The 26,429-nt window shown below is 42.5% G+C and overlaps 1 protein-coding gene across 1 annotated transcript in view; it reads right to left on the bottom strand.

The window, feature by feature from the left end:
- Positions 1–26,429, bottom strand: part of NUDT14 (nudix hydrolase 14) — a 103,183-nt gene that overhangs the window by 14,794 nt on the left and 61,960 nt on the right. The window contains exons 2-3 of the mRNA XM_075926425.2: positions 21,840–21,883; positions 2,799–2,863 (exon numbers count right to left, since the gene is read on the bottom strand). Of these exons, the coding sequence (XP_075782540.1) occupies positions 2,799–2,863; positions 21,840–21,883 (109 nt within the window). The remainder of the gene's footprint in view (positions 1–2,798; positions 2,864–21,839; positions 21,884–26,429) is intronic.

Genomic DNA, 26,429 nt, shown 5'->3' with positions numbered 1-26,429 from the left:
ATATATTTAAAACTCTGTTACACTGGAGAGTACAAATATAGACAACTTTATTCTGTTAGCAACTGAACTTTGTCCAGAATTTCATTAAGCATTTATATTGTTCCTTTTATTTTGTTATAATGGAATATTCGTCACAAGATGTAGTCTACTACTCAGGGGACTTGGCTTAAGTTGAGGAGATCTTGAAGATGCATACATTCTTAAGTGGTATAAACTGCTATACCTCCGACTGCTATACCTTGGATAATGGCCAATCTAGCTTCATTTGTTGGATTGTATTGAACAAATACAGGAGAATTTTTAATTCTAGCACCAAATACCTGAGTGTGACTCAGACTGTTAATATAGGAAAATATTCAAAATGTTTCTTTCTCTAATTGGGAAAATGCCATGAGGCCAGATTCTACCAGTCCTAACAAGGCAGATAAATACCTTCAATCTACACAATCACAGCTCTTCCAGGAGAAAGGGCAAGGATGGGGGAGGGGAGGCACAGCAGTACAGATTTGGAGAGGCTCCTGAAATTTAGCAATTCAGGAAGAGAACTAATTTGCTGTTTAAACTTTTGATTTCTTTTTGTTTTCACCAAGGGTTTGGAAGCCCTATAAGGTAAAATGTGCCCAGTGACAAGCCTTGGGTGCTATGTATTTTGAGTCACTGAACTAATCTGCAAATACATACAACAATCCACTGAAATGTTGTTATAATGTAACCATAAAATCTCATGGTGTATATTTAGTGCTTCTCCAGTTACATACTGTTTAACTGTAATTGGAAAGATGTGGTCCACTGATGAGCAAAATGAATGATACCTAAAGTCTATCTCAGTGGGGCACCTGTACTGGACTAGAGTGGAAATCAGTGCAGTATTTGTTTAGATTTTAATTTTATCAGAAAGGTTGTTTGTCTGAGGAGGGGCAAGCACACACCCACACCCACACTTCTAGTAGACATTTCTATTGATTTAAACTGTTGCTAATCATTCATTAATTCTCAAATATCCATAGAGGTGCCCTGCCCCTGTCCTCCTGTTGGGATTCTGACAGGAGAGCAAATAGGAGAGAGAATCATCACTTAATTTACGCATTTTTACAGACAGCATGTCAGATTATCCTCAGGCAATGGAAATCTAATCCTAACACAAGTATTCTGGTGAGACTGGGTATGAGCAATTGCTACTCTAAAAAGTTTGACTGCCCATTTGCACAGAAGGCCAGCCATTCTGAGCGCATTCAGTGCCCATTCTGATCTCTGTGAAGATAACATGAAAACAGCAGGCTTTTGGGGACACTAGGCCCTCTAGAGCCAGTAAAATCTGACATTTCCATGGAGGTAGTTTATTGGAGAAATCCACTTGGCCAGAATAGTTGCAGGATTCCATTTATTTGGGTTTTCTATATTCCCTTTGCTTATGGACCAACTTAATTTCATATTATCTAGCACTGTGGTGTCCAACACACTAGCCACTAGCTACATGTGGTTATTTGGCCGGTTGAGTGTGGCTAGTTCACTACAGCAACAGCCATTATAGTGGGTACTGCTTCAGAACTCGTTGCATACCATGGATTTAGCAGCTTACTGTGTTTCTCTTGCCATGAAAACTCATCCTCAAAATAATCTATTTTATTACACTATTACATTATTTTATTTTCAAAATAATTACCTTTATTATGTATTAGACCTGATTCAAAAACAGAAGTGTTCAGCTCTATCATGCACAGTTACTGAAAGGCTAATGTGTGCATTGAGCCTTGTGCCCTCTGCACAGAAGTGATTTTCATGCTAAAGTCATTCGAAAAAAAAGCATCATGAAAGATATTTCCAGCCGCCTAAGAATGCCTCAAAGAGAGTATTAGCCATACTAGCACTTTCTATTTGGTTGCAAATAAAAGACATAAGGATTTAAAATAAGCATATAAATGAATCCTATTCCTTACAACAGGCAACAGAGTACTAAATAGAAACATGAAAACATGAGCTACAAGTTACAATATTGTTGCATTACATTGAACTACTTGTCAATCATCATAGACAAGTGCGAATGGTAAGAGACTGCACCAGAAAGTTACAATGACATCTACGAGAATGGTCTTGAAACAGTCTCTTAGCAACAGAGATAAAAAGAGAGAAAGAGAGAATCTAAAAGATCTCTCTCATTATTTGGTTAAAACCAACATGCTGAAAAATACATCTTATTTATAACCTCTAAAAATAAATAGTCAGAAATTATAATTGATACAAAAATGCTGAAATTAAACAGATTTTTTCTTGAGGTATCTATTGGCCTCTTACAAATACGAGAGCCAATAATCTATCTATTACACTGCAGTGTACAATAAAGCAAAATGAATTTGTATACTGTGTATCAATATTCCCCAATTTTGAGGTTTGTTTTAAATTCCCAAGTATATATTACCTCACATTAGTTAAAAAAATTAGTTTAACAATAAGGAACATAAAACAATGATTCAGGGCATAAGCCATCTGCTAACTACTAAAGGTCAAGAAGAAATTTCTCAAAGGGGCAGCTTTTTCTATAATTGCTCACTACAGGGCTATTTGGAACTTCCCCGGAAACCTGGCAACAGCTAAAGTCAAAGATGGGGTAATGGATCATTGACTTGATCTAGTAAGGTAATTCCTATTCTGTGGAATTCTGAATAGAGTGAACTATAGCACAAAAGAATACAATATGGAACAAAGATTTTATCACCACAACTATCCCTACACCCCCAACTTTTAACTGCTAAACCCTTAATACTTCACTTCAGAGTAAAAGTAAAACTAAAGAGGATTACCTGGGCGGAACTGCTTCACCACAACAAAGCACCGCCGAGAGGAATTAAATATCAGGATTGAGACACTAAAGAAGAGGAGGGAAAAATAGATCAATGCACTGTGAATAATCCAGTATGTATTAAAGCAGTATTAACCTTACTAGGGATGTGACGGTTTAATCAGTTAACTGATAAGCTTACCGGTTAAGGTTAACCAATGGGGACTGGAGAGACACATAGCCAACAGGGACTGCTCCAGTCATGCTGGAGCAGCCCCTGCCTGTAGTGGGCCTTGGTGCCATGCAGGTAGGGGCAGCTCCAGTGTCCAGGCTGGTGCAGCCTTTGCCTGTGGTGGGGGAAGGAGGAGGCGCAGACAGAGGCTGCTTTGGCTGGTCTGGAGCAGCCCCAGTCTGCAGTTGGGGTGGGAGGCTCCAGCCCAGTGGCAAGCCAGAGAGCTCCCTCCTCCCCCACATACAAACCTCCCCTTTAATTGATTAACCAGATTTAACTGGTTAGCCAATTAAATGGGATTTTATATCCCTAAACCTTACATCCAATGAATTTTATTTCTAAATATATAGATATGCACAATGTTCATTAACTTTTCAATGCAACAGGAGACTGATTTAAAATTCATTGATTTCAGTGGGTTTAGTATCAGGCTCCCCAAACACAGGTAACTTTATCCACTATTAAACCACTTTCCAGGAAAAAAAAAAGTCTTAAGTATACAGTTAGTAATTATCACAGGAAGAAGAGCTTCCAAATATTAGAGAGCAATATAAGTAGTAAACCTGGAATCCAATCTTCATGAAATCCCCTAGCACTTGCAAGGAGCCCCACCAAATCATGAGCAAAAAAGTCTGTCTGTCTGATGCCTGGGAATACTTGGTGGGCTATGGCTTTAAAACAGACACCATCAACCTGAAATCTCATTATTTGCAAAATCAAGTTATAAAACAGCTACAGCAATTACCAGTTTTTTCACAAATCTTTTAAAACTGTTCCCGCCTATTTCTACATGAAAGATTCGCATACAACTGACTAACTCATGATACTGGGGAAAAACTGATTCTTCACACGAGTACTGAAAAAGTAGGTAATTATTTTTCTGTCTCTAATCTCTTTCCATTCTAGTAAGCTTAAATTTTATTTGTAACAACGTTACATTTTTAGACAAAAGTGTGTTTGCTATTTGGGGTCCATTTAAAACTCACAAAAAGCAAATATATACCACTCTCATCACTGTGGTGTCAACACACAGGTGTGGAATGTCTAGGTGCAGAACATATTACTGGAAAGATAATTTATTATTCAATGAATTATACAGTTCCTCTTATTAATGATGGAATATTTGCAGACAACACTAAAGTCTTCAACAATATCTGAAATATATAATGTATTTACATTTTTAGTATTAACTTACTAAGAATTTTTTTATTTTGTAAACAACTACTAGGAATACAAACAACTAAACGACAACCAAGATAAAAATGTTTATAAAACTTTAGCAGTATTTTAAATTCCATCTAAAATCAAAATGATTATTCAGGGCATTTCTAGACCAAGAGTAAGTTATCTGGATAGAAATCTATTTTAGAATAGACCCTAATGGACTTATTGGGATACTAGGTACTGAAATGGCTGACCCCTGTGCAGAGACATAAGTAGGCAATAATGACTCCTCTCCATCACTGAACTTAATTCCATTTGGATAGATAACATTATTCCAGCAAGTAATGCACACCTCCAAATCATACATAGAAACTTGGATACTGATGGTTCCTGACCCAGATGTCTTTTGCAGGGGAATTTAAACTGAGGGACACAGTCTTTGTGTGCATGACTGGATTTTTTCTGTTTACATATAGAGATTCCCTGGATAGTTGAATATTAGGTTGTTACTAACCAAATATTATGCAAAGACAGAAGGGCTAGATTTAAGTATGAGACTATAAAAGAATTCAGACTGTTGGCATGTAATATATTATTGTGATCTTCCACAGCATTGTTTTTTGATTATTTTCACGTTCAATTAAGAGTGATTTCTTCTTTGTTATTATATTAAACTTCTGTGATGGATTGTACCTCAAAAGAGCATGCTACCCCCCCCCCCCGTATTCAGCACTGCTATATGATTATGTATATATTACAATATGTTTGTATCATGTATGTCTTGTCATGGATGTCTTGAAAAGTTAAAATCTGTTGAACATCATTGTTCTGTCAAAAAGACAGATGATACATCATATCATCATATAGTTATGAGATTTTGCTGTTTATTATCAAAACATGTTGTAAATCTGGAAAATGCCTAAAGACTAGCTCTTCAATAGCAACCAAGAAATGACCAACATCTAGCCAGCTCATCATCACACCTTCACCAGCAGGGGAGACATAAAAAATTCACATTAAAGACAGTTACTTAAGCACCCCCCTTCCCATGACACAGCCAGGATCCTTCCAGCACCTGTAGAAGAATATAAAATAAGGGACAATTACATCACCACTTTACCTCTCCTTCCCCAACCTACACTGAAGGCAACACAATCATTCGGAAGACAAAGAAACATTTTAACTGGGGAGGGGCAGAGGGAGGCAGCACGATCCTAACTGGAAAGGCCTTTCAGTTAGTACGTATTGCTGTAGGGTTTGGGGGGGGGGGTAAGAGAAACTTTATTACTTCAAATTTGATTTAGCTTGAGAATTTAGAATATGATTTTTTATTTCTTCTTGTAACCAATTCTGAGCTTTCATGCCTATACCACTTATAACCTATCTTTCTTTAGTTAATACGCTTATTCTAATATTTTGTCGAAGTGCGGTTTTGACTGAAGTTTAGGGACTCTACTTAGTTTACCAAGGTAGATGATGAGTAATGAACTAATGAGCTTGCATTGCTCAAGAAGATGGTGAGCAGTGTAGAATGCACATTTCTGGCATGTAAGGCTGGGGCTAGGGCAGATTTGCTGGTGCCTCCCTGTATACTGTTCCTGACTGGCTGAGGAGAGGATTCATGTACCTCATGTAGCTAGGTGTGGCTTCCCATGCTGATGGCTGAGTGAAGAGCCTGGAGGATTTGCTATACATTAGCATAGTAGTGTAGGAGACAGCCTGGACTGGAGAGTTAAAGGGAGCACAGCAGTTCCATAGTCCAGATTGCACCCTGAAATATGTTACAACTTCCCTTCTTTTATACCGTAGCTTTAAACAGTGCAAGTCACCTGAGAAGTTGAATCAACAGTGTAAAATTAGATAGGATAGTGGAGACTCTTGAAGAATAGACTAGTCTCTGAGGACTAGGACTAGCCTCTGAGGTTGTGTACCCTTCATTACACCCTGGGGGTATGTCTACACTACCCTCCTAGTTCGAACTAGGAGGGTAATGTAGGCATACCGCACTTGCAAATGAAGCCCGGGATTTGAAGTTCCCGGGCTTCATTTGCATAAGCGGGGAGCCGCCATTTTTAAAACCCCGCTGGTTCGAACCCCGTGCAGCGCGGCTACACGGGGCTCGAACTAGGTAGTTCGGACTAGGATTCCTATTCCGAACTACCGGTACACCTCGTGGAACTAGGAAGGTAGTGTAGACATACCCTTAGGCTGTGTCCATACTCAGGGGTTTTTCGAAAAAAGTAGCCTTTTTTCGAAAAAACTTCCCCTGCGTCCAGACTCAAGCCGCGTTCTTTCGAAATTAATTCGAAAGAACGCGGCTTTTCTTTCTATGGCGGTAAACCTCATTTCACGAGGAAGAACGCCTTCTTTCGAAAGTTCCTCTTTCGAAAGAAGGCGTTCTTCAATGTAAGTAGGGCTTCTTCAAAAGAGAGCATCCAGACTCACTGGATGCTTTCTTTCGAAAAAGCAAGCCGCTTTTTCGAAATTTCTCCGTGCAGTCTAGACGCTCTCTTTCGAAAGAGGCTCTTTCGAAAGAGGCTTTCGAAAGAGCCTCTTTCGAAAGAAGCCTGCAGTCTAGACATAGCCTTAATGAAGATCTAGTCTTTACTTTAGTTGGGCCTCCTTAGAATCTGGAGAAAAAGATAACACATTAAATAACTGGAAACAACTCAGAAGGCACAGCTATTACACATTTTCTTAAGGTTCAATCATCTGAGATATCTATGGAACAGATGGGATTCTTAAAAACAATCTGTCAAAATTAAGGAACAAGATCAAATTAAAATGGAATTGAGTAATACCACATTATTACAATTGTCTGTCTCTCACACCAGCTTGAGACAAAAAGGCACGGAGATACCACAGATTTGTAGTACATTTTGCTTGATTGCTTTTAATTTTCTCAGAGACTGACAAAATTCTGAGTGTAATGTTTATAGCTTTTTAAAAATTACGGAAGATGAAATCTAATGTTTCCTTACACAGCTTGAAATTCACAACCTAGTAGATGAAGATTTAAATCTCTCAATAAGAGTGCAATCTGGTTCAATTGTTTTAAATCCAGCAAACCTCATCCTTGACACCATGAAATATATTTCACAGCTTGTGATGAGGCTTGTATCTTTTTATATGTGAAACTCCATGTCACTAAAATCAGTGGATCAGGTATTTGAGAAATCCACTAAATGGGGGTCAGATCATCCAACTAAATCTGCATGAGTGGATCTCTGAACACATAAAGAGCTCCCACTGAATTCAATGGGACTCCACGTAGGTGCAGAACATGTGTAGATTTAGATGCAGGATCTGGCCTTTTTAGTGTACAAAAACATCCTTATTTTCATGAATTTCAAATCAGTTAAGCATACATAGATTATTTATTTTAAACAATTACTCTGAAGATTTTTTTTGGATGGATTTTATATGCTGTGAAATGGGCCCCAGGTGTTATAAAGGCAGAATTTTAATGGTCTTTGATTGGCCAAATAATGTAATACATTTATACAAATGTTTGATTTTTTCCCTAGCTTTCTTAAAATATCATTCCAATCCCTTGGACTCCCACCCACTGCTATACCTCTCAGCCCCATCAGTCCCAATCTCCTGGTCCCCTGTCTCTCCACCTCAATCCTCTGCTCCCTCCGGCTCCACCTGCCACCCTACATTTCCAGCAGGCTACTCCACCTCCCGGCCCATAGCTCCAGCTGGCTGTGCCACTCAGTATGTCTGCTCCCATACCAGCCTCCCTAATGTCCTTCTGTTCCCTACCCCAGCTCCTGAGCACAACCCCGCCCCATAGGATGGGGAGTGCAGGTGCTTGGGTTGCATAGGCACCAAAAATCCTAAGGACAGACCTGCTAGCAGCTGAGCCGGAAGGAGGGAAAGAGGAGAGCTGCCACCTGGGTATTTCCCAGTCCTGCCTCTTCCCCACAGTGGTTTATCTCTCTGCTGTCTATCCTGGGCATTGAAACATACTGCTATGCAGAGTTACATGACCACTCTTGAGCCTTCCCTGTGCTTCCTCATCAGAAAGTCTTTTTTCTGTGGGGAAGCAAAGAAATCTATATGGCGCACAAATTCTGCACAAGCACAGTGGCACAGAATTCCCTCAGGAGTAATTTAAATCTCACTATCTGAAACAGGTAAGTATTATGCTTCTCATTTTAAACAATGGATAAATGGAAGGTGTGTTACTTACCCATGGCCAGACAGAGCTAGGAACAGAACACAGGACTATAAAGTCCCAGTCTCATTGTATAACACTTTAAAAAAGACACTTCCAAATCTAATTAATAGGAATAGTAATAGAGATGTAGCCGTGTTAGTCTGGTCTTGCTGAAACAAAAGACAGGACTATGCAGCACTTTAAAGACTAACAAGGTAGTTTATTAAGTGATGAGCTTTCATGGGCCAGACCCACTTCCTCAGATCAAACTGTGGAAGAAAATTGGCATGACCATATATACCAAAGGGATACAATAAAAAAAAAAGTGAACACATAAAATTGACAAATCAAAATTAGGAACAGAGGGGCAGTGGGGGGGGGGGGGGGAGGTTAGTGTCTATGAGATAATGATATTAGGGGTGATAATTGGGGAAGCTATCTTTGTAATGGGTAAGGTAGTTAGCATCTTTGTTAAGGCCCATTCGTAAAGTGTCAAATTTAGGCATGAATGACAGTTCTGACGTTCACTCTAATTGCATTCCACCGAAACATTAGTTTTTCAATGGAACACTCAAATGTGCTTTGCTAAATCCATGAGCACATGTATTTCAGGAATTTTTAGTATGGGGGGGGGGGGGAATGGAATATGGGCAAAATTTCACCATGAAGTAATTTGCTTCATATTCTGCTATATTGATGACTTGGGTTACAGTCACTCTATAAGCAATTGCTAACACTTACTAATTGCTTTACATGTGTTGGAAACCAAAACTTGCAAAAATCTCTTAATGGAAGAAAGATCTTTAATGGGCCCTAGGTATCGTAGTAATGGTAATCTTAAATGTATATATGTAAAAATATATTATAATTAATAACAGAAGCTAAAAGCAGCAGGATCAGCAATGGCTCATGTCTTCATGAGAATGAAACAGGATTCCCAGGGGCTGGTGACCAGGTTTCTACAGGAGCTTACACTAATACTATACTAAGTAATGATGAGGTAATAAGAGCAAAAAGCTGATCTTTCCTTAACTGTAACCATTATCAAGGCACCTCAACATCAAATCCTGTACACAAGTAGGATAAACTCTTCAATGTGGAATGATCTAAGCTCCCCCAGTACAACATTAAAAGCAACCATTTATTAGTTTTTATCCTCAGACACTCATAACTATTTTACTAAAGGGCTAAGAATCCAGTAGGACTTTTGAATATATAATGAATGTGATTCTTGCAGGCTATTTGCAAATAATATTCTGAAGCCTATGAAGAGGGCATTAGTCAGAGTACATTACGTTGAATATTACTGAGTATTGTGTGGGCACTCAGTTGCCATAAGTCTGAAAAGAGAACAAAAAATTGAGAGAACTGAAAATGCCTAGAAAAAAATACAAATATGACATGCAGGAATAAATAAGGCAAAGAACAGAATCAGAGTTTCAGTTCTTAAGTAATATCCAGTATGTAGCATCTTCCTGGTACAGTAAGAAGAAAAATACAAGCGTAGCATCCAACAACTGTCAATTGTAGACATGACTTTTCATATACTTGATCCTGCTGCAGTGCTTCTGGACACAAAAGAACCATGTAAAATGTTTTTGCCTAGGTTGGTTTGAAAGTTAGTCAACATAACATCACCAATAAACCAGGTAAGCAGAAAAAACAAAGGGGAAATGAAACACTTTAGTTTTACTTCAAATATTTCAGTTTTAAAGCATGATCTTGTTTTTTCTTGAAGTTTCAAGACTGCTTTCTTTGCTCACAACGTATTGGAAAGTGGAGCCCAAATTCTCCATGGTGTCCTTTCTATTGAGTCCATCTTTAAATGTAGAAAGAAAGAAATCAGCTTTGAGAAGGAAGCTATCGTGACAGAGAAGCAGATGAAGAGAAAGTGTATAACTTTACCGTTCAACTAAGAAATGCCTATATATGCAATTTTAAAACTATTTCTTTAAAATTAAATTAGAATTTCATTTGAGGTCTGACACACTTCCAAACCCGTCACATTCTTAAGTACTTTTTCAGGGTGCAGATTTCAAAGAAGTTCAGTTTATTTAGAACAACCTCTCCAAACAATATTTTCTTTGTGAACATAAAAGAACAGGCCATCTAGGTTACTTCTAAGCTCAAATAAACCCAGCAGATCTTCAGAATAATATTTGGACTTGCCCCTAAAACTTATAATGTGATATCTGAAGTGCTATCTTCTTTCTTTTATCAGGCACCTAGCAATTTAAGTCAGCGGAAATACAGTCTTTAAATTTTCAAAAGACACTGCAATAAAACTGCAGCCTTTGATTTATCCTTCGATGAAACTTCTTTAGTTTTCCAGAGCTTTAACTGTAATACAGATAGATTTGAGATTGAATATGTATGTGCTTGCATAATCTTTATTGGTTCATTTAAATCTTCCTTCAAAGAATTTAGCATTTTTCAAAGGCCAACACCAATCCAAATGCTTGCATAAAAGCTAAGCTATAAGCTCCTGACAAAAACATTCAGCCTTTCATACTAATCACAGATAAAGTGGATTTGGGAAAAGATAATTAGAAGAGGTCTAAAAGATTAATGTATTTAGATGACACTTCCAAGCTATTTTTGAACATCGTTTAAATGTAGTTAGTAGTAAGTAAACTCTGTATAAAAAATGAGACAAACACATTTAAGAAACCAAACATTATTTTGGAAAAAATCAAGAGGAAAATGTATCTAACTGTAAATCTAATTGCAGCAGGAAGTTGCTTATGACACCATAAAATAGGAAACACACATTTGGTTAATCAGCCTGGTGAGTAACCAAACATATGTTTCCTACTTTATAGTGTCATATGAATTGTAGCAATTATTTAAGAAGTGTTAATAATTCCATCAACATAGTCTTTTAAAATATAAATTCTAATTGCAATACAATTAACCTACTTGGTTAAGCACCAAGTTACACACAATTTTTAAAATCAATCTATCGAAGAATGATTTTCCGCAGAACTTTTTAAACGTAAGATCACTACCCATTTCTATATAAATGAAGGAAAAATATAGGATACATTCACCAATAACATTAATGAAATAATTGTGGTTGTAATTATACCACATTACAGTGACTGAGCCTGATCTGTAAAATTGCTGGTACATAAGAGCTACCACGCTTCACCTGAAAATCAGGCCATCGTTCCATGTTATTTGAGAATATGAGACAAACAATGTAATTATCTGAGTTGAAAAGGAAACATTAACAGATTATTTAGTTCATTCCTCCTTATAATGGTTGGAAAAGTTTCATTATCCCATCATCCTCAATAAAGTCCAGGGCTACGTCTAGACTGGCATGATTTTCCGCAAATGCTTTTAACAGAAAAGTTTTCCGTTAAAAGCATTTGTGGAAAAGAGCATCTAGAGTGGCACAGATGCTTTTCCGCAAAAGCGTCCATGCCAATCTAGACACGCTTTTCTGCAAAAAAGCCCTGATCGCCATTTTCGCGATCGGGGCTTTTTTGCGCAAAACAAATCTGAGCTGTCTACACTGGCCCTTTTGCGCAAAAGCTTTGCGCAAAAGGACTTTTGCCCGAACGGGAGCAGCATAGTATTTCCGTAAGAAGCACTGATTTCTTACATGAGATCGTCAGTGTTCTTGCGGAAATTCAAGCGGCCAGTGTAGGCAGCTGGCAAATTTTTCCGCAAAAGCAGCTGCTTTTGTGGAAAAACTTGCCAGTCTAGACGCAGCCTCAGGTGTCAAGTCTAGAATTGAATAGCGCCAACAATACCAAGTGTCCCTTGGGAGCTTGTTTTATTGCTTAATGGTATGTGTTGTTTAAGAAGGTTTTCATAGTATTTAAAACATTTAACCTGAAATATTCATTCTTCAGCCTTAAGAAAATTATTTTTTCTGTCTTCATTAACAAATAAGGATAGCTAGTTTGTGCCCTGTTTATAACATCTCTTTACATATTTGTGAAAAGTACAGTAATCATGTCTTCCCCCAGACTCATCCTTCATATGACCATTCTCTCATAACTGTTCTTCTTTAATATTATTTCCTTAAACTCTGAATCATTTTTGTTGCTCCTTTGAGCTCTCTCCAGTTTACATGGTAGAGTTGTTTTGTTTTTTTAAAAATATGCACCATTTTCTGTACCTTGAAATATGATCAAGAAAATGCCTCCGGTGATAAGATGGCAAAACTGAAGGCACTAAACTACAAAGACAAATATGGTTTGTAAAAAAGCAGGATGACATGGCACACAGCAGCACATGCCAGCCAGCAAAAACACATAACTGTAATGTATCGTTTTAGTTTTCATATTATGATAAATTAATTCTTTTATACAAAGAAGGACAAGTGAAATTTCATAATATATCTATCTGCACATAAACTAGGATATACAAGTGGGATGAAATTGACTTCATTCAGAGATAGCACCAGAGATCTAGCAGAGGGAGCAGGCAGAGGGATGATAAGCTGCTCCCATAATGTGGTTAGAGCATATGGCTACAATGCAGTTTCCACAGCTGCTTGCTGCAGACAATGAGCTGGAAAAAGTGACCACAATTCTTCCTTGTCACTTGTGTAGCTCTAGTGACCCATCATCTGGCCTAAACACAGCATAAAGGGGTGCAGAAGTCTCCTAGAGCAGTGTTTCTTAAACTTTTTGAGACAACGGAACACCAAGCCATAATATTTCTTTATGCGGAACACCTATGAAAATTTTCTTCTACAAAAGATATTGTTGTCAGAAAAACAAACAAACAAACAAACAAACAAACAAACAAACAAACCCAAAGAAGTTACAAAAACAAAGAAGAGGTCGCAGCACACCTGCAAGTTGTTCATGAAACACAGTTTAAGAAACACTGTCCTTGAGCCCCTTCTCTCTTCCTTGCTCAAGGCCACTACAAGGCTTGGTGATGTAGAGGAGCCAGGTCAGAGCCACTGAATTGAGTTAAATATAAGCCATGTGGTAGTAAACCGAGTACATATCTATTTTCTCTCTTCCTATCTATAATATCCTCAAGAGTTTGTTTCTAGAACCTTTTTCTCCATAAATGGTAGCAGGTGAGAAATGCAGGCCATTTCTGCGGGATCTGCAGCAGACAGAATGTAAGGCAGATTACCTAGACTTCCTAAAGACTTTGCAGATCCCTCCCTGCAAGTAATTCAGGAAAACTGCATTTTTTCGGTAGTCTTTAAGATAGCTATAGGAGGGAAACTTTTTTTAAATTAAATATCAAGTAAGATAGGTGAAGCAAAATGCAGGACAATGTAGCACTTTAAAGACTAACAAGATGGTTTATTGTCCTGCATTTTGCTTCAGCTACCCCACACTAACACGGCTACATTTCTATCACAATTAAGATAGGGTATGTCTACACTACAGAGTTAATTCGAACTAACAGATGTTAGTTCGAATTAACTTTGATAGGTGCTACACAGGCAAACCGCTAATTCGAACTTAATTCGAACTAGCGGAGCGCTTAATTCGAACTAAGGGCTGTGTAGCCACTTAATTCGAACTAGTGGGAGGCTAGCCCTCCCCAGCTTTCCCTGGTGGCCACTCTGGGCACCACCAGGGAAACTCATCTGCCTCCCTCCCGGCCCCAGAGCCCTTAAAGGGGCACGGTCTGGCTACGGTGCCCATGCCAGGTGAAAGCCTGCCAGCACCCAGCCAGCAGACCCTGCACCTGGAACGGCTCGAACCAGCCACCCACTGCCACCCAGCCCTCCGCCTTTTCCCGGGACCAGGCTGGCGGCTCCCAGGAGCCTGCCCAGGTCCGCAAGAGGCGGGCTCCCACCTGGTCTAGTGCGGACATCGTGGACCTCATCCACGACCTCCGCACTAGGCACAGGAAAGCGGCCGTCTAAGGCAGGATAGCTGCCAGCCTGGCCACCCAGGAGCAGATGTGCATGAAAATCAGGGTGGTCCAGTGAGACCTCCGACCCTGAGCTTAGAACATAAAAACATAAGAATGGCCGTCCTGAGTCAGACCAAAGGTCCATCTAGCCCAGTAGCCTGTCTGCCGACAGCGGCCAACACTAGGTACCCTGGAGGGGATGGACCAAAGACAATGACCAAGCCATTTGTCTCATGCCATCCATCTCCAGCCTTCCACAAACAGAGGCCAGGGACACCATTTCTACCCCCCGGCTAATAGCACTCCATGGACCCAACCTCCATGAATTTATCTAACTTCTCTTTAAACTCTGTTCTAGTTCTAGCCTTCACAGCCTCCTGCAGCAAGGAGTTCCACAGGTTGACTATTTGCTTTGTGAAGAAGAACTTTCTGTTATTAATTTGAAGCCTGCTACCCAGTCATTTCAATTGGTGTCCTCTAGTCCTTCTATTATGGGAACTAATGAAGAACTTTTCTTTATGCACCCTCTCCACACCACTCGTGCTTTTATAGACCTCTTATCATATCCCCCCTCAGTCTCCTCTTTTCTAAGCTGAAAAGTCCCCCTCTCTTCATATGGGACCTGTTCCAAACCCCTGATCATTTTAGTTTCCCTCCCCTCTTCCACCCTTTCTCTTTCCCTCTCCCATCTCCTTTTCCCAGTCTCCCCGAGTTTTGTTCAATAAAGAGAGTTTCTATTTTTGAACACACGTGTCCTTTATTTTGTACATCAGGAAGGGGGGGCTAGGGAGGGGTAAGTAGAAGGAGGTGAGGGAGGAATGGGGTATGAGCCCCCAATGGGGAGGACTGGGATGGCTCTGCGGGCTCCTCGGGGTGGAAGCTCTCCTGCAGCCCTCCGATTGACCCCCCTCCCCGGATGGCAGCCTGTGGGAAGTGCAGCCGGGATGATGGCCGAGTGCTGTGATGTGCTCAGTGTGGGCACTCAGGGCACTCCAAGCCAGGGCTGCTTTGCAAACGGGGAACCCCTGAGAACTGTCTGTCCGGGGTGGGGGTTGGGTCCCTTTAAGCATAGTCCTCGGCTAGCCTGAGGCAGCAGCTCCACGCTCTAAGTCCTAATCTGATGCCTTACCGGCACTGCTTCTGGCCATCCTTAACCTCGGTTCAGGGTCCACTCAATGTGGACATGCTAGTTCGAATTAGCAAAATGCTAATTCGAACTAGTTTTTAGGTCTAGATGCACTAGTTCGAATTAGCTTAGTTCGAATTAGTGCAGTAGTGTAGACATACCCATAGTGATTACTTCTGTAACCACAATGTGAATTTATCTCCGACTGAATTTTAAAAGGCAGTTATATTTCTCCCCCTCTTAAAATGTTCAGCAATAATTTCATAAGATTTTCCATCAAGAATATACTTTTATATTTTTTTAATTTAGGGACTATTAATGAGCCACTAATCAGTGCCATTTGACTATTGTTTAGGGCAAGGGTGGAGAACTTCAGGCCCAGGGTCCAGATGAGGCCTTTGGATTGCCTGGATGCGGTCCCTGAGGCTCACAGCCCCTCCCCAGCATTGGGGAGCCCACGCTGGGGGTCCAGCCCTCCTGCTACCCCACCATGAGGCTGGAGCACAAAAAATCTACTAGGATCTGATGTGAAAAGTGTCTTTCTCCTTCTCAGTCAGGGACCACGTCAGTTAGGTCTGTTTTGTTGGTTGTGGTTTCTTGTTTTGGTTTTTTTGCCTCTCATCTGTGTGCAGCCCCCGACTGATTTTTCTGTGGGTCAGTGGCCCCCGACCCAGAAAAGGCTCCTCATCTCTGGATTAGGGTTTAGATAGGAGCCACAAGAGAACTGGGTAAGAAAACGGTGTCTATTGCCTTTCTCTAGTTACAAGTCACTATTCAGGGCTACAAAAGACTGTAACCCAGTTACGCAGAAATATACACAAACTCCAGGGGCTAATGTTACAGTGATTTCAAAGTATTTCTTTTTCCATGAAGTATACTTCTATGTTGATTTTTTCATTTTTTAAATGGTGAACTTCAATCACTTTTGCTTTATACCAATATACACCATAACCTGAAAGCTATTCTCTTCCTTGTCAACCGTTGCACTGTATGTTTATGTTTAGGGAGCTACCAAAATCAATGTCCATTTTGCTTAATTTCATGAGCAGAGGATTTTAAAAGTAGTATCATAACTTCAGCTATTTAAATTTGAAATTGCTTAGTGCTGTAACTGTAGGAATTCTGACCCAAAAAGGAGGTCACAAGGTTATTATTGGGACGACTGTGGTATTAGAAGAAAAAGATTCAGATACTATTAAATGTATATAACCACCATTTTCAACTGGCATAAGGACAACCTGTTCTCATCTTGGCACTACTTCTCCTTTGGACTTTTTCAAGTTTGGCACCAAAACAAAACCAAAGGAGAGAAAAGCAGTGTCTCGTCACGGTAAAATCTGCCTTTTAACTAAGAGTACATACAAAGGACAACCCTGAGGTTGTATTCTTCATCTCAGTGAGGCATAGAGATGCTCTCACAGCATACCAGCTGAGCTTACAGTTAGAACTCTAAGGGTATGTCTACACTATCACCCTAGTTCAAACTAGGGTGGTTAATGTAGTCAACCGGAGTTGCAAACGAAGCCCGGGATTTGAATTTCCTGGGCTTCATTTGCATGTTGCCGGGCGCCGCCATTTTTAAATGTCCGCTAGTTCAGACTCCGTGCCCCGCGGCTGCACGCGGCACGAACTAGGTAGTTCAGACTAGGCTTCCTATTCCGAACTACCGGTATACCTCGTTCCAAGAATACTCCACGAGGAGTACAGGTAGTTCGGAATAGGAAGCCTAGTCTGAACTACCTAGTTCGTGCCGCGTGTAGCCGCGGGGCACGGAGTCCGAACTAGCGGACATTTAAAAATGGAGGCACCCGGCAACATGCAAATGAAGCCTGGGAAATTCAAATCCTGGGCTTCATTTGCAACTCCGGTTGCCTACATTAACAACCCTAGTTTGAACTAGGGTGATAGTGTAGACATACAATAAGGCAGCACAAAAGTAGGGATGGTAATACTGTAACCCTCCTAAAATAACTTTGTGAACAGCCCCCCTCCCCTCCCACACACACTGCAACTCCCTTTTGGGACAGGATCCCCTATTTGAGAAATGCTGGTTTCCCTCATGAAAACTGCATAGTATAGGGTAAAAGCACACAAAAAACCAGATTTCACTGGAAAAGATCTGATTTCACGGTCCAAGACTTGTTTTTCATGATAGTGAGATTGGTAAGGCCCTACTTATGTTCCAATTCGACATCTCACACACTATTTCTCATTACTGATTATCATAAGTTCTTAAAGTCTGTCTTTTTAAAAATATCTTGGAAAAGTTTCAAGGAAGTCACTGAAATGTGAAATGAACTGGGTATTTTGTTCTACAAAGTTGATAAATACTAATGTATTACATTCAAATTCTTAGTGTACTAAATATAGCAGAATTGGGGTGAGAGATGATCTACATGGGGACACCAATCTAGTTTTAGTGGCTCAAGATGATTTTACAAAAGCGGCGAGGAGTCCTGTGGCACCTTATAGACTAACCGAAGTGTTGGAGCATAAGCTTTCATGGGCAAAGACCCACTTCCTCAGATGCATGTAGTTGAAATTTCCAGAGGCAGGTATAAATATGCAGGCCAGAATCAGCCTAGAGATGACGAGGTGGATCCAATCAGGGAGGATGAGGCCCACTTCTATTAGCTGATCTGGAGGAGTGAATAGCAAGAGAGGAGAAGCTGCTTTTGTAGTTAGCTAGCTATTCACAGGCTTTGTTTAATCCTGAGTTGATTGTTTCAAACTTGAAGATGAACTGTAGCTCAGCAGTTTCTCTTTGAAGTCTGGTCTTGAAGTTTTTTTGCTGCAGGGTGGCTACCTTTAGATCTGAAATTGTGTGTCCAAGTAGATTGAAGTGTTCCCCTACAGGTTTTTGTATATTGCCATTCCTAATATCTGATTTGTGTCCATTTATTCTTTTACGTAGGGACTGTCCAGTTTGGCTGATGTATATAGCAGAGGGGCATTGTTGGCACATGATGGCATATATTACGTTGTTAGATGTGCAGGAGAATGAACCAGTGACAGTATGACTGATCTGGTTAGGTCCTGTGATGGTGTTGCTGGTGTATATATGTGGGCAGAGTTGGCACTGAGGTTTGTTGCATGGATTGGTTCCTGAGTTAGAGTTATTATGGTGCGGTGTATAGTTGCTGGTGAGAATATGCTTCAGGTTGGCGGGTTGTCTGTGGGCGAGGACTGGCCTGCCTCCCAAGGCCTGTGAAAGCGAGGGATCATTGTCCAGGATGGGTTGTAGGTCACTAATGATGTGTTTAGTCCTATTCAGCAAGGAACTTGGCTTTAAGCATATACATAAGTGCTCTGCTCAGTAGGGATAGAATGACACCTGCTTATGTGCTTGTACAATGCCTAGCAGAATGGGGCCCTCATTCTGAATGGAACCTTATAAAAATAATTTCCTCTTATATTTAATTCTAAATAGCCTAATTTATGTTATAGTAGTGCCTCTAAAGCAGGGGTGGGCAAAAGGGCCTCCGCGGGCTGGATCTGGCCTGCCAGTTGAGTTGATCCGGCTCGCGGAGGCCCTGTTGATCCCCCTGCCTCCAAGATAATCAAGGTCTGGAAGCAGCGGGGGAAGCACACAATGTCTCCTCCCACCCTACAAGGAGTATGTGGTACTTTTAAGTGCTGTGAGCTCCTGGCAGGGTGGGAGGAGACTTTGTGCACTCCCCCTGCCCCCAAGCCCTGATTGGCCTGGGGACTGGGGAAAAGGGGGAGCATGCAAAGTCTCCTCCCACCACCAGGGGCATGGGTTCCTAGAGGGAACTGCCAGCTGTTCAGAACAGCTGGCAGTTTTCTCTGGGGGATGGGGGAGCAAAGATTTTGTGCACTCCGCCACCCCCAGGCCAATCAAGGTCTGTGGATGGGGAAGCACAGAAGTGTTCTGGCCCTGCCCCTTCCACCTGAGGCCTCGCCTCAGGTTCACTTCAAAAATTTCTGAAGTGGCCCCTAGTCAAAAATTATTGCCCATCCGTGCTCTAGAGGCAGTAAAGACTAGCCTGCCCCACTCTGTAAGGCAATGTATGAACATACAATCTAAATAAGTGGCCAGACTTGTAAAACTGCCAAGCATCTAACTGGTCCCATTGATTCTAATGCAAAATATTTAGAAAGCACCTAAGTGCTGAGCAATGACGCTTCCCTGAAACTGGGTCATTTTTAGGTGACTACATATTAATTTGGGAACGTATTCTTACAGTCTTTGGGTGAAAACCTGATTCCACTAGAGTCAATAGTGGTTTTGCCATCAACATTAGGATTCAAATCTTAATATACAGAGACAAGCAAATAATTCTGCATAATTACTAAAAAAAAAAGTATCAATTTAGTTAGAATCTGGCTTTTTGTGTTTTTATTCAATTTTAGAATATTAAAGACTAATTAAAAACAGTTTTCACAATAGTAGGGAAATGATAAAAAAATACCCCCCCACACACACACATTTTACAACAAAACAGAGCACATTTATTTTGTGCCACAAAAGTGGAGATGACCAATTACACTGTAGCAACAAATAAAAACTTAGCCATAAAACCAGCACAAACATCCTCAAACTGCATTTTGTACCAGTTTATGACTATGATATATTTGATAATAATTGGTCTCATATTCACAGATTAGGCTTGCGTAAGAAAACTGAAATCTTATATATTAAGGAATCTTTTGTTATTCCTGTGAAATGACAGAAAGTGAATTTAAATTGTTAGTGAAATGAACATTATGTATTCTACAGTTTAACACAGTAATCACTAATAACTTAGGATGGCAGCTGTTGTACATGTTAAACTAACAAATGTTACATGACCAGAGATGAGTGGCATGACATGTGGCTATAGTCCTTTATATAGTCATGCTCTCAACTATTTAAAAAATGCTCACAAGAAAGTCCTGTAAAAATAATATTCTCAAGAAGTTCATGGAAAACATTTATCCACATCCAGTTCTATCATCATTTTGTTAGTATGAGTCATCTAAGATTTTATATTTAATATAATTATATAAAAAACAATTGCCTTCCAGAAAAGAAATGCATTAATGCTGTGGCCTGAAGCCGGACTAGTTTGTCTAGAACTGGAGGGCAATTATTACATTTCAATCATCGGTCCAACTTCTTGTATCTATGATCATAAATCTACAGACTCCCCCCACTGTAAGTACAGATGAAGTACAGAATCTGTTTGTCCTCTAGCCAGATTCCAACAGTCAGCGTAAACTGTAATATTCAAATATCAATCCCTGTTATCCTCATCCTCAAGAACTGTAAATACTTTTTTTGGATGGATCCAGATAGATCTGATTTTCAATATTCTTTCTGTAACTCATACCTTTCTATCCTCCATTTTGATCATGCGAAGACCTGCCTGGTTGCTGTTATCACTTTAATGATCTCTCAAGTAGCTACATAAGTTGCCATTTACTGTATTAAAGGTCCAATTTCCCGAAAGCAACTGTTTTACCTGATGACGTCATATCATCAAAACAGCTCCCCATTTGACTTTCAGTAGGGTCTATTCAGCAAAACATTTTTACCTTACATAGAGCTGGGAAAGCGATTTGTAAAGAACATTTTCTTAGTCTAATTTTACCCTGATTTGAAAAATTCATAAATAAAAAGTATCAGATCTGAATTGTATAAACTTGCTTTTGGAAAGCTTCTGAGGGGTAGCCTAGTTCAGTGTTTCTGAAAGTGCTCCACAAAATAACTTTCAGAAACGCATTAACTGGCTACTCCAGTTTGTTTATTTACTAGCGGTGCTGCCACAGAGCCTCCTGGCTTCCATTGGCTCCGTTTTGTCCTTTGCAGCCAAGGGGAGTTGTGGGAAGTGGTGGCCTGTGTTTCTGAAAGTGATTTCACAGAACACTTTCAGAAACACTGTCCTAGTTAGTCTGTAACTGGAAAAACTTAAAAAAACAACAAATAGTCTTGCAGCACATTAGAAACTAACAAAACTTTTTCAGATGTTTGGAGTTATTACAGGTCCAGTTTCTAAATAAATGGGCGGGAGAGGAAAAAGAAGCGGGGGAAAAAAAAGAAAAAAAAAGGGGGGGGGGCAGGATAGTCAATTAGTGTCCATGTTATATGAAGCTGATAGAGAAGGTGCTATTTGTTCTTAAGTATCCACTGTTTGTTTTTTTATGTAATTAGGATGTGGAATGTAGCGGCTTTGGTATATATGGTTGTGACAATTTTCTTCCACTATTTGATCTGAGGAAGTGGGTCTGGCCCATGAAAGCTCATCACCTAATAAACCATCTCGTTAGTCTTTAAAGTGCTACATAGTCTTGGTTTATGAATATGTCTTCTTTTTTTTTCTCTGTCACGAATAATTCTCTGTTATTAGCATTATGCAAATTTTGGCTAACAGAATTAGGGAATTTTTAGGACACTGCAATCTTCTCTTTTCAGTCACTTGAGTTAGGCTTTGCTTGATACATCATACCACTGTTAAAGATAATGTTGAATGAAATAGGACATATAAACAAAAGAAAAAAAGACATGAGCTCATTTGTTTGGGTTTACCTGTCATGTGTCCTCATAAAGTCCCAAAATTTCTTAGTGCCATTCTGGAAAACAAAATAAAAAACAAAAACCATCAATATAATTTGTTCCTGATGAAAACTAACTACCTGAAATCAAATATTATTTCAACAACAGCAGCTTTCTTCTTTGGCAAAGCTGGATGTATCTGGAACAAATTTATTACATTTTGATCATAACAGCAGTGTTTCAGGAACAACTATTTAATTTTCAACTTGAAACTGGAAGGGAATGAGGAAGGGACTAAATGTTTTACTACTACTTTATAAAAGCAAAAAGCAAATATGTTGCAAACATGCCCTTAAAATAGGCACCTAACTCTATATTTAGGCATCTAAATCAAAGATGCCTAATATTCAGAAGTACTAAGGACTTACATCTGTGAGTGACTTCAGTCCATTTTTATTAAAGTACTCACATATTGCTTGTGACGGGTTCAGTCACTAAGGGTATGTCTACACTACAGCGCTAATTCGAACTAACTTAGTTTGAATTAGTTAATTCGAACTAAGCTAATTCGAACTAGCGCAGCTAGACTTAAAAACTAGTTCGAATTAGCGTTTTGCTAATTCGAACTAACACGTCCACACTGATTGGACGCAGGGGCGCATTTAAGGGCAGCTGAAACCGGTTCTGGCAAGGCATCGGGTCAGTAGTTGCTTTGTGTGGCCTCTGTCTGAGGCTATCTGAGGCTCGTGCTTAAAGGGACCCCCCTGGACAGCCGGTTCTCAGCTTTTCCGCTTGCTTGCCTACCTCGCTGAGGGACAGCAAAGCGTTTTCCTCTCCGCCCGTCTGTGTCGGTGGTTCCCTTCGGGGACGCCGCCGCAGGTGGCAACATGGAGCCAGAGCTCACCCTGCACTTTCTGGTGCAGTTTATGGACTTGCTGCTGCAAGCCTGCCAGCAATGGCTGGAGGCTGCCTGGCACCACCTGGTGCACGTCAGCCCCCTACCTCTCCGCCTGGCCACCCTGGGGGCCATGGAGCAGCTGCGGTGGCGCTCGGGCGCCGGCGTGCCCCGCCGCATCTGGCATCTGGACACCAGCAGCGACTGGTGGGACCGCATCGTCCTGGAGCGCTGGGGAGACCAACAGTGGACCCAGAACTTCAGGATGAAGAGGGACACCTTCCTGGAGCTCTGCGAGTGGCTCGCCTCTGCTCTGCACAGAAGGGACTCTCGCATGAGGCCCGCCATCCCCCTCCAGAAGTGTGTGGCCATCGCCCTCTGGAAGCTCTCCACGCTGGACAGCTACTGATCCGTCGGGAACCAGTTCGGCGTGGGGAGATCCACCGTCAGAGCGGTGCTCATGCAGGTACAGCACTCGCCAGCCACTGGGCCGGAGGCGCCCCAGTGATTCGCGCTTTGCTGTGTCTCTCCGCAGGTGGTCAAGGCCATCAACCAGGTGCTGCTCCGCAGGGTGGTCTGCCTCGCCGACCCGGACGCCGTCATCCGGGGGTTCGGCGCCCTCAGCTTCCCCAACTGCGGGGAGGCCATTGACGGGACGCACATCCCCATCCATGCCCCGGAACATCAGGCCATGTGTGACCACCGGGGACAGTTCACGGACATTAATGTGGGCTGGTCCAGCAAGGCACACGACGCCAGGGTGTACCGGAACTCCTCCATGTGCCAGAGGCTGCAGGCCGGGACCTTCTTCCCCGACCGCCACATCAGGGTCGGGGATGTGGACATACCCGTCTGCCTGGTGGGGGATGCGGCCTACCCCCTACATGGGGCACCTCAACCCCTCCCGCCAGGCCTTCAATGCCAGGCTCACCAGGGCCCGCATTGTGATAGCCCGATTTAGATGCCTCACCTGTCTTGACTTCGCAGAGCACAACATCCCTCCCGTGGTGGCAGCATGTTCCTCCCAATTTGTGCAAGAGGAAGGGGGAGGCTTTACTGCCAGCCTGGGTGGCTGAGGCTGACCGCATGGCTGGCCACTACGCTCAGCACTGCACCGCCGTCGTCCGGGAAGCCCAGCGGGGGGCCGTCCGGATTCGGGGAGCCCTGCAGGAGACCTTCCAGGTAGAGGAGGAGGACTGAACTCTCCCTGCATGCCCCACTGGGGCCTTCTTCCATCGTCCCCCCCTTCCCCTTTCCCCTCCCTAAGCCCTCTTCCTAATGTCAAATAAAGACACCTGTTTTGGCAAAAAAAATCTCTTTTTATTTTACATAACTGGGGTGGGGAGAGGGAGGAGTGAAGGTGGGAGAGAGGAGGGGGAAACCTGGGAGGAGGGAGCTGGAAGGGGGTGGAAGGGGAGGAAGGGAAGGGAAAGCTCAGGGTTGGGGGTCGGGCTGGCTCTCCCATCTCGCAGCACTGCGTGTGCGGGGGCGTCGGGGGGGAATGAGTGCGGAGGGTGGGGCAGGAGGGATGGGGGGTGCGGAGGAAGCGGAAGGGGGAGCAGGAGCAGCAGGGGAAGCAGGAGCAGGGGGAGCAGAGGCAGGAGGAGGAGTGAGAGCTGGGGCAGCCGCAGGAGCCGGAGCAGGAGGAGGCAGGAACCGGTCGACCAGGGTCTGGAGGTGGCCTCTGAGGACACGGCCCTGCTCCTCCAGTGCCTCCAAACTCCGCTGGCACAGCCGAAGGTCCTCCCGGACCCAGTGCTCCTGGTTGCGGAGCAGCTGCTCCAGGAACCGGAGGTGCCGCCGCTGGTAGTCCTCCTGGTTCCTGGCACGCCTGCTGGCCCGGGCGCGGGTGGCTGTTGCAGGCAGGGTGGTGCACCCTGCAGTCCCAGGTGCTGCGGCTGTGGTGAAACAAGAGCAGCGGTCAATTCTCCCTGGGGACAAGGAGGGTGAAACCCAGCCCCCCTCTGCAAGGCCAGGGCCCCTGCATGACACCCAGCTGCTGCTCCATGGTGGGCAAGGCCCAGGCGCACGGTCCCTGGGCTCCCTCTCCCCCCACCCTCCCGTTCACATAAGGGGAGCATGACGGTACTCACATGTGGAGCCCTCCCCGGCCTCGGACAACACAGGCGATGTGCTCTGTGGGGTTCCTCGGGGATCCTGGGCAGGCTCCCGGCAGGCTCCTGGCTCTCGGTGTCCTCCTGCTCCTCCTCCTCGGTGTCAGGGACGGGTCCCTCTGCCCCGGGGTCGATCACCACCCAGGGGGCATGGACGGCGTGAGCCCCCAGGATGCGGTCCAGGGCCTGAAAGTGGGGGCATGCCTCCGGGTCGGCCCCTGGCTGGCAGGCCCGGGAGTAGGACTGCCGCAGGTCCTTGATTTTGCAGCGGACCTGCTCCCGGCTCCGCTGGTGGCCTCTGGCGGCCAGGCTGGCAGCCATGCGGCTGTATACAGCCGCATTCCTGTGGCTAGTGCAGAGATCGTGGACATTGGAGGCTTCCCCCCAAACCTCGATGAGGTCCACGATCTCCACAACTGACCAGATGGGCGCCCGCCTCTTGCGGCCCCGGGCAGGGTCCTGTGAGCCACCAGCCTGGTCCCAGGAAGAGGGGGAGGGCTGGGTGGCAGCAGGTGGCTGGCTCATGTTGTGGTAGGTGCAGGGTCTTTTGGCCTCCCCCAGCATTGGCACAGCAGAGTAATACAAACACTGAGATCAGCTCATCACTGGAAAGGCTCAATTAAAGGGACTTGCCACAGTACCTAGGTGCACAGCCACAATAGGACCTGAACCCCAGATAAATCTTTTATTCTGTATAAAGCTTTATGCAAAGCAAGCTCATATTGTCCACCCTTTCTCTTACACAGAGATACATACAGCTACTCCTCCCATAGCAATTATTTACATTGGATTTATTAATAAACAAAAGTGATTTTATTAAGTATGAAGGTAGGAATTAAGTGGTCATACAAAAGCAGACAGAACAATGTAGCTTACTAAACAAAAATAAACAAGACATGCAAGCTTAGCTTAATACACTAAGAAAACTTATTACAAATGATAATCTCTCACCCTACATATTTCAGGTAAAGTTCTTCTCAGGTCAGAGATGTTCTTTTTTACCTGGGTCCAGCAGTTCTCCTCCATCCCTATTGTTACAATCCTTTTGTTTTAGGTGTTTTCAAGTACTCACCTGACATAGAAAGGAAATCTGTAAAGCAAGCTGATGACCAATCATTGTTTACTTCCCTTGCCTTATATAGAATTTCCCTGGGGTAGGAAACTTTGTTTGGTTCCCCCAGTTCCTTGTGGAAAAGAAGAAAATTCAGGATGAATTCCAGCATCAAGGGACATGGTCACATGTCTTTGTAGCTCCTCAAAGTCCATGAGTCAATAGAAGTGTAGCAGGACTCCAGAAAGATAGTTCTCCACTCAAAGGTCTCCTGCTAATGGACCATTAGTTCTGCGTCTGGCTTCTTTATTGTCATTCCTAATGGGCTGGTAATAGGCTTTTCCCAACACGAAGACATTGATAATAAATCTGCAGTCAATATTCTTAATTTCAGATACAGAAATGGTACATGCATACAAATGTGAAAATCATACTGAATAGATTACAACTTTTCAAATGATACCTTACATAGAGTATTTTGCATAAACATTTTTCAATCATGCATATTCATATTCCTAAGCATGTCTGCATGAAGATTATGGATCGCCCTTTGACATGGCTTA

Source organism: Pelodiscus sinensis, chromosome 5 (genome assembly GCF_052426305.1).
Source record: "Pelodiscus sinensis isolate ZL-2025 chromosome 5, ASM5242630v1, whole genome shotgun sequence".
Taxonomy (NCBI): domain Eukaryota; kingdom Metazoa; phylum Chordata; order Testudines; family Trionychidae; genus Pelodiscus; species Pelodiscus sinensis.
This window is presented reverse-complemented; position numbering and strand designations above follow the sequence as displayed.